General features: G+C 29.7%; 1 protein-coding gene across 3 annotated transcripts in view; it reads right to left on the reverse strand.

The window, feature by feature from the left end:
• The window catches only part of LOC106682128 (endoplasmic reticulum aminopeptidase 1), a 113,335-nt gene that overhangs the window by 85,824 nt on the left and 17,329 nt on the right, over window positions 1-10,182 (reverse strand). For all 3 annotated transcript variants that reach the window (XM_024358233.2, XM_024358224.2, XM_024364423.2), the window contains exon 2: window positions 5,897-6,011. In XM_024358233.2, the coding sequence (XP_024214001.2) occupies window positions 5,897-5,975 (79 nt within the window). In that variant the 5' untranslated portion in view covers window positions 5,976-6,011. The remainder of the gene's footprint in view (window positions 1-5,896; window positions 6,012-10,182) is intronic.

The following is a 10,182-nucleotide window of genomic DNA, read 5'->3' on the forward strand; positions in this document are numbered from 1 at the left end:
TTAGTTTTATCATGATTTTATTTTCTTGTATTTGCAATAAATAGGTGTTTTTGTTTAAAGTGTGTTTGTTGATTTCCCTTGGAGCTCACCTAAGTAAAATACAGTAACAATAAAAAACGAGGTAACAACATATATATATATATATATATATATGTCAGTATATATTACATAAATGGAATATTATTAGATAAATCACAACTATAAGTTAAATTACAATTACATTTAAATAAATACAATATTATTATGGATTGTGGAGAGTAAAAATTATAAACCAAAATAATTACCATATTATTTTTATTAACATTTAATGAAATATAAAATATGTTATTTCAACATTCGACGTAAAGTTCCTTATTCAATATTGTCTCTAATGGATCCGCGTAATTTACAAATCTACTGCCATGACTGTTTATTAAAACTTATTATTAATACTGACCCTTATTCTATTATAGGTTTATTATTTAATAAACCTACAAATCACGAAAAATGTATCGAGTTCTCCTTTACATACAATTTTAAAAATTAAATCATTCACTTACAGACGATTTTGTTATTGATTTTTTTAATAGGCACGAATAAACGATAATATACAGCACTAAAAGGGCTGAAATGCAGTAGTAGCAACTTTCTGATTTTCATAGAAACCAATCAATCGTTGTATACATTAATTTAGTGACGTCACAGATTTAATTAGGTCTTTTTGGCATTGTGGAAGGAATGGAAAATTACTTTGAAATGCAACAAATTCCTATCTAGCAAAATATACCGACTACCAATTTTCGCTTAGTTCCCACGGAAAAATACTGAATCAAAAATTATTGTATATTTCATTTATAATAAAATTAAAACAAGAAATACTTTTTTTGTTAGTATTATATAATAGTTCCAGTATAATTTATTATGTTGAAAAATACTCATTTACGTTGAAAAAGAACTTTTAGTTTTGAGTGATTGTTTTCGTTTTATTATTTGCCCAAGCCAACAAAAAACAACACCAATTATCGTTTTTTAAAAAAAAATTAAGCATTTTAACGGTTTTTCATAATAATAATTAAATTAGGTGATATATTTTTTTTTAGTTTTACATATTTATAAAAATATCATACCCAACAGCTATTTTAATAAATGAGGAAACCGAATAGTTATAGATACGATTGCAATATTGATATTTTTCAAATTGAGTTTTTGAAGGTATCTGATAACCAAAATTCATTGCCCTTTCAAAATAATTTCAATTTGCTTTTGCAAACCTCAAAATATCAAAATAATTTATTTTATTCATAATTTTGCTTACCTTTTTCTGAATCAAGTAAATAATTAATTTTCGTCTAACCGTATTAGATTTAACTTTATATACCTAACAATCGTCAATAACATTAAGAACTAAGCTTTTCTTATTTAAAAATACACCGATCATTTCCTCTGAGAAAAAAAATAAAATCCCTGTCTTGAATTTTTAATTATATTCTGAGGACCTATGTGTTGAAAACCCCCTAAAAACCAAAGAATAAATAAAAGAAAATAATCTTTCCAATAGCTAAACGAAATGTAATAATACTAAAATATAAACAAATAGAAGAAAATAAACCATACACGCTCCTAGTGTTACAAAAAATGTATAATAAAAATATACAAAAAAAACTAAATGATCTTATTTATAATAAAATAAATAAATAATAAATATAGGAGAGGGTAAATAAAGTGGTTAAAATATAAAAATATCTTAATCATTAATGTTTATACCATAGCCAGAGAGACAAAAAAAGAATTAAATCTTTGATTTTAAATAATAAATAGAAAAATCAAATCGCGTGAATAAAATAAAATAAAGAAAAGAAAAGAAAGTCGTGTATGTTAAAATAGATGGGTTGATATCGAGAAAAAATATATATACGGATAAGTCTTTTGTATACCTTATGAGATCAACTGTCATCAACAAATGGTGAAGAGCTGGTGAAAATACCAAGCACAGGTCCATATAAACACACAGGTATACTTGTAATGTATACAACTGAACAATATCACACGTATTTTAAATCTATATAATTTACATAAAAGAATTAAAAATAAATTTTAATTACAAAATAATCTAAATAAAGTTATAGCACTAAATAAAAAGTCAATTAAAAAGAAACAAGTGAGAGAAATCTAAATTAAAATTGAGTTTACCTTTGGGCCTTAAAAAAAAAGATAAAAGTTTTGTATTAAATATATATTGTATCCACAAATAACATTTGTGGGGAAATTAGTGATTTTTTTTTTACAAATATATAACCCACTTTTGAACAAAACACCAACCGTCCATTTTCCGCTTTTCACTCCCCTTAAATTATTGCCTCTCCTTGGATCCCTTTCGGAAGAACGTGTTGGTGGACTATCGACCGAAGACTATCCAATTCCTATTTTAATGAGTTTCCTTCCATGGACCCTGAGTCAGCCAAGCTTCAGCCTCCTCACCCTATTACTGTCAGTTCGAACAACCAATTTGCCTTCTCTACTACACTGCTATGAAGGCCGGTCTATTGAAAGTTTAAAACTTCCTTAAAATTAATACCATATTTCAAGAAAAAATATATTTTAGATCCAGGATGAAAACTACAGTTGATTAATTACCATTTTATATAGGTTTAAACTATCGGTATGTTTCCTGAACCTCTATTAAATCCATATTATTGTAAGTTTTCAATAAATCGTACTCATAAATCATAGCTTATGTTGTTAAATGAAATTGTTTGAAAGTTTTTGGTAAAAGAAATAAATAAGAAAAAGTAGATAGCCTTCGCTGAATGATACCAAAAATAAATTAATTAATAATTATATAAAAAACTTATCTCAAAATATTTTTTAGTTCCAGAAAATTAATAATCACACTCATACTCATCATAGATAATTAAAACATTTATTAAAGTTATCTTTAATATTCACATTTAACTTTCATTAGCTTGTATTTGTTACTTATTTTGTCGATTTAATTATTTGTTTATTTGTTACTGACTATTTGTATTTTTTTTATTGTAAAATTAATTTTACCTATTCTTTAAAAATCCTACTACATGGATTTATTATTTTCTACTGAAACCTTCCCCTTCCCCAACTATATATATATAATATACAGATTTTATTAAATACCGCTAAAACAAAATTCTTTAATTTTCAATATTATTACAATAATAATACTACGCACAGTTACTTAATATCATTAGTAATACCGATTGGTTTTGCTAATCGCTTATAAATTAATTAATCTGTTTTCGTAATATTATTATGAATTATTATTCATGTGTAGGAAATTATTGTATCAAATATTAAATTTTAGGAATTTATAAAATTAAAAATAATATTGTTTTTAATTGTTGGCTCATTTATAAAAATAAATCTCAGAAAACAAATGATAAGAGATACAAAACAAATATTAAAATTTGAAAGGACGAGTTGACTGGGACATACTTCGTAATGATTTGGAAAACAAACTGGACTTAAAAACTCCACTTAAAACAAAACATGACATTGACGAAGCAATAAAAAACTTCACAGACTCTATAAGAATTTGCATATACGACAACACGACGACCAGTAAAATTATTAATACCATACTTACTAACTTGCCACGGCACATTCGCATCTTATTAAAGGAAAAACGACTGACATGGAATCCTCATACAAGACTAAAAAGACAAGAAACTGCTCGTAGATTCCGATTATTACAACATTTACTAGCCAAATGGTCTAAATTGCCAATCCATTACAATAGACTGATCTACATGACTATTATCTGGACACACGGAGTTGAGCTTTGGGGCTCCACTAAACCATCAAATTCCTCCCTAATCCAATCCTTACAGTCCAAAATCTTAGGGCTTTAATAACATTTATTTATTAACCTTCAAAGTCCAATTTTCCTTTTATAATGACCTTCTCGAGTTTTCTCAATAATCTACATCGGATATTTGGCTCGACAAACTATCATTTCCACAGTTGTTAAAATAAATTTCATGATTTAAAAATAGCCTTATCAACGAGCATGTACCACATGTATTTAGCACATAACACAATCGTTTGTGAATCTAAAAAATATAGAATAATTATTTTTATCAGTAATATCTTTAGATTTGATTCATAAATATATACGTATTTATTGTACAGTATATTTATTTAAAAAAATAAAAACTATTATAAAATTATGATAACATAAAACATATAACAGTTTTGTTGGATATCGTACTTATGTATTCCGGTACTATCGGTCCCTTTTTGACCCTCAGGAGTGATGGATTTTGATAAATGAAACGCCAAAAAAAAAAAAATAATGTCATGGAGAAGTGACGAATTGCAATTTCGATTCTTAAATTCTTACTGAAACATAATAGAAGTTCTTCAAATAAGTGAAAGGTTTAATAACTGACAGAGGTTATTCGGCGTATCTAGCCGATTTCAATTGGGTTTAAAAGATTTTGATGGGAACATCAATACCCAAACACGTTCTGAAAACTGTTTTAAGTCCCAGAAATGAACCATTTTTGAGATAGGGCACAAATTAGGTACGAGTCAAATATCATTCAAAGGCAACAGCCCCATGGAAACGATGGCCGATTTTATTATTAATCGCTCAAATTATTCAACTATATGATTGAATGTGTTTAGTCTGTCCATCGATGCTTATATAAAAATATTTCAAGCTTAACTTATTTATCGGTTTTAAAGGTTAAATTACACTGTGATATAACATGAATGTTCAGAACAATTCGAGCTCAAGATATTGAAAAAATATGTTTCGTCTATCGTTTACTGAATATGTAACGTATTTTTGAGCAAACGGCTCAACAGATTTTCAATGTTCATGTTTCAAATTATTCATGCCTGCGTGTTCACTCCGAAAATTCGTAGCACGCCTAAAACATATATTCCGGTACGGAATAACTTGAGGTCTCACCGAGTACAATTCAGAGTTAATACAAGTTTACTAATTTTGTGTCTTGAATAATGTTTCTTGATAATATTATATAGATTATATGGATGAGCTTTTTTTTTCGAAACCTCTTTATTTTTCATTTGAATGAAAAAAAAAAAAAAAAACCTTAACCTTGCGCAGTGGCAATATGGATATCTATGGATATTCAGCAATACTGAAGGTCTATGGATGAGCACGATATTTGAAATAAATTAAAGAGAAGAAGGAAACTACTTAATGCGAGAGTTTCAGCAGGGGTAAACTAGTTCCTAGAAAAACGGCCTTAGTTTACAGCTGGGAATAAACAAAATTGTTAATTATATTTGAAAATATATTTTATCATGTAGGCTATAGTGAAAATTAAAACGTTTAAAAATGGCCAACGAAATTGGCTAAAACGTTACAAAAATATAAATAGATATAGAAGTTAAGTCTGATAGAGTGGGATAACAGGCTTAATTCCATCTCTGTAATGTAGACATGGAGCAAAATGTAGATAAGAAGGATTATTAGACAAATGAAGATTTCAGTCAAACTCGAGCGTGCCGTTTCTCATTCCCTTTATCTCTTTCTTTTTTTAAAGTTAAAGTGGGCCGTCTTACTTTAACTTAAAATAAAAGTAGTGTAGTAAGACCGTCGCGTAACGTAGAATACAAATATCATGTTTGTTATTATTATAAAATTTTATATTAAAATATATAATAATAAAACAATATTAAAGAAGGGTGGTGTGTGCTTCATAAGGGTTTTTCATCAATCTTTTTGATTAATATTAATTATCAAAAAAACGAATCGTACTAAAAATATGTATGTAAAATTTGAATAGAACAGGTACGTATTGATCTATTATTTGAGATCATTAACTAACATATTCATATTATAAAAGAGTAATTTATACCAATATAAACAATATAATGAATAAAATTTTGAAAATAATAAATTAATTACCTGCGTGAAGAAGTCCGTTCGGTGACCCCTTGTCAATATGTTCGAGTTGAATCGACTCTGGTCTCGATGTGTGAGGCATCGCTGAACCAATCGCTCAGCAATTTCTCTCCTACACCTAAAAGAGCAAACCACGATCGAGGCTTAAAAACATAAAAAGCTTTATTACATGCAGGTATATGGTTATTGGGAAAGTAAACAATATACAATTTTTATATTTTAAAATAAATAGAAAGTTCAGTCCTCGGAGGCTCTGATCTCCGAAAGCTGCATTACAGTAATGACGGACAACGATCCGTTGGTCTTGACTATTTGTCGTTACTGATTGTACTGGAACTGTAATATTTGAACTTAGGTCAGTGATAACTCTAAAAAGTGCAAGCAGTCACCGAGCTATGGGTATGGCATTGGACCATCATTGCCGCAATAGCGTACAATATATACATATACAACAGTATCACATAGCCGTGTATATATGATTGGAATCGGAAGAGAACTGCTGTCTCTATTTCTCCTTAAGTATTACTGTTAAAAAAAACTAAACCTAAATCTGGCCATAATATGTAATTTCATTTTCTTAAGACTTATTGTTTGTAAGCTAGGCTGTTCACAAACACATACGCACACAAACGCCATTTAGTGAAACTTGGTTATTTCGACTCAGGGGTTTTCAAAACTTGTATTTCCGTCGAAAACTAGAAGTCAAAATTTTTCAGGCATGTATTTGCCATGCATAAGTTAAGTGGAAGTAATAAGGATTATTATAATTGAACTTTATCACAAATCTTATGTCTATAGTAAGAAGATCTTATGGAGAATACAACTTTGGATGAATAAATATGAACTATTTAAACATGAACGAGTCTCTTCTAAAGAGATCCCGAGAAGGTTGAAAAATGAAAATAACTCCGTCATTCGTTACATCATTTCAAAAGAAAAGTAAACGAATTAACATTTCATCCGCTCGGAATTGAAATTGAGGAATCTAAACTTGGCTTATAAAGTTCAAAATTTGAAATCTACTGCAATTGAAAATTTCCTTGTCGTATCCAAAGGAATCGTAAAAGTTTGCATTTGGAGCTCAACCTGTATCGGGCTCGTCATTCATGTGTGAATAAACGTTCTTCAACATGTAAATTACTAAAAATTAATTGAGAAACCAAATAACCTATCATAATTTGGATTCTACTAAACTTTCTATTGAAATGCAAGTACAGTGTTCTCATTAATTAAAATGCTTACTTATACGTCTATTTGAACATATCATGTGCATAAATGTATATATATTTACACGTATATAAGTAACATATTCTGTATTATATTTGCATGGATTTTGGATGATTTTTTGTAGTAAAATTATTTTTCATAATTATTCTCCATTCTAGGTGAATTAACATTAGCCGAGGAGAAATGAAACTTTCGGATAATTCTTAAATGTGGTTAATAAGTTGGCAGAAGACGAAGCGAGTGAGAACTAAGTAGATTACAGAGCGAAGGGGTATATTAATTCGAAGGCTGTTCAGAATCGACACCGAGCCGTTACTTGTTGAAACTTTGATGGAGAGTGCCCGCTTCCTCTCTCCACCTTATTTTATTCTAAACCAATAAACCTGATGTTGTCTTTAGTCCTCTCATCTTCTAAATGTTTTCCTGAAACTATTGCTATAGAAATAGTACCATAACTTAATGGTTATTGCTTCTTAAATTATCTCAATATTCATATCATTTTATTAAAAAATTTAAATAATCTTTATTTTATTTTTTTGATTTCCCCTACTTGCCTAATTCTGGTATACAGGATCTCTAGCATTTTCTTGGCAGACTGGAAATGTCGAGATTCATTCCGTTGGTTCACCAACAAATAAATTTAACCCGCTGAAAATTCGACATAATGAGGAACGTACAGGAATTATATTTTCTGATCACCAAATAGAGATTATAAGATGGCTCTTCGGTAATATCCACTTGAATAACTTCTTCTTCCGATCTTTTAAAGTAAACTACAGTTATGCCAAATATATGCTATACTAAATATATTATTTATTTGTATGAAATTTAAAAACCGCGTGAAACCCACCATACTTGCCCTCCGTGGTAGTTTTACTTATCTTACTTTTCAAACAGACAATTATAGCGAGTAGGTTGGTCGATATCACAATTTCACAAGAGGAGATCATAGCACAAAAAAAACGCCCAAACAAGATGGCGTAGAAGTAAATATTTACGATGCTCTTTACCAATATACCGAAGCTAAATAAATAATGACACAACTTGACAGGATACAACTCCCTCGAGATCATTGAGGCTGTAAAACATATTTGGTCGTCAGTCTATCGGAATGGAGGCCTATGTGGGGTGGCTCACGTTATGTTCCTCTTATAAGCATTGCACGTAGAACTTAACATCATTTAACTTTCATAGAGAAGGCACTGTCAGAAACAGATTAGCGCTCCATGGCTAAATTCTTGAGAACTACTGGCGAGAAGTTGAAAAGCTAGTCTTTGCAAGTCTATTAATTGCCAGTACACTTGTACTTATTATAACTTTATAATAAGACTTAATTGTCTATAAGTTGTGGAGAAGTGCAATGTATATTTTAGTGTGCTTGTCTATAGTGCTCGTTGGGAATTTATTACTAGAGATAACTGGTTAATCTCCTATAAACACCATTAATCCAGAATGATACATCGCTCCTTTACTTTAATATTGATATATTTGATGAATACAAATATTTTTAATTAGATGTATTTCAAAGAAAATAACAGTTTAATTACATTCTCAAAAGAACTAAAAGCCTCTCCCTTAGGAGCTAAGAATCCAGTTTATAAACGGGAATAATTTACAAAAAATTGTCTCTATTTCGTTGCTTAAATTTTTACATTAATTTAGAATTAATATTTTTCCAAATATAATTAAATAAAATATTTTTTATGTCGTATGTGAACAATGAAATTTAATGATAGCTTAATAAAGTTTCTTTATTAATTTATCCCATAGATATCTATCCCTAGGCACAGTAGACTATGAGACTCGCACTTTTTGGCCTTCCTCTCCATCTTATTTGTACCCTTGGCATCCATTCTGTAGCCATTTCGGACCATCCTCTCGTATCAAGTCTGGCAACATGACCAGTCAGGTTTCATCAGTTGATGTTCTTCCTTTGGTAGACTTTTCACTTTAATTGTAGGCTGTATTTTTCTGTTGCTGATGTGGAATTTTCTTTTGATACTTCTTGAAAATTCCAGTTGTATTCTCGTCAATTTTTCATTATAGTTTTCTGTTGCCGACCATGTCTGTGAACCTTATAAAACTACCGGATATACGCAGATTTCCAATACTTTTGCCTTTAATCCTGGAGGTACTAGAGTTGACTTTTGAAAATGTGTTGCGAGCTCCAGTTTTCCATGCTATGTTCATCCTTTTATTTATTTCATCTGTTCTGTCTCTAAACGAGATGGACTGTATTAAGTAAATATATTGCTCGGCAAATATGATTTCTTGGTTGTTGACTTTGACCTCTCCTGTGAATTTGTCACTATATTTGTTTTATGGATATTAATATTCAACCCAACGGATTCGCAATGCCAAGGAGTTCGCCGGCCATCTGTTTTTTCTCTGTTTGTGAATTGATGAAAATAACTATGTCATCCGAAAATCTCAAGTTCGTTAACGGGTACCCATTTATAGCTATCCTCTTTCCTTCCCTATAATATTGTAGACTGTGGTTAATTAGTTTTAGTAAATTAATCCGTTTTTCAATTAATTGAGGTTAGAGTTAAAAAAAAGCTACATTGCCATTCTTCACTAGACGAATCAACCAACATAAACATCAAATTTTAGAAATATTTATCTAGGAACATCATAAAATTGAAACTCGGTACAATTTCCTACAACCAATTTTGATGAAAACCTCAACAGTAAGAAAGCTGCCTGTTAATTAACTGCATTATTGTTATCGGCTTGGACAGGACCGCTACGAAGGTCTCTCCGTCAAAGGTATCACGGGTTGTGGTCCCGCGTAATTAATTAACTCTAGAGGGTGGGCGTCGGTACGGGGAGGGGGCTTTAATTACTGCTTCGGTAAATTACTGCCTCTCAAGGTTCAAGAATTTTTTTTGAATGTCAATGCGTCTGTATAATTTTGTTTTTCATTACTACGATTATTAAGAGACTACTAAATTTGATTAGTTTGTTGTCATTTATGATTTGAAACAAAATAACACTCTTTATATTAACAAAATTATTTAATAAAAATCATTTGTATAAATATATTTAAATAGTTAATAATA

Source organism: Halyomorpha halys, unplaced genomic scaffold (genome assembly GCF_000696795.3).
Source record: "Halyomorpha halys isolate HHAL.00 unplaced genomic scaffold, Hhal_1.1 Scaffold390.1, whole genome shotgun sequence".
NCBI classification, from domain to species: Eukaryota; Metazoa; Arthropoda; class Insecta; order Hemiptera; family Pentatomidae; genus Halyomorpha; species Halyomorpha halys.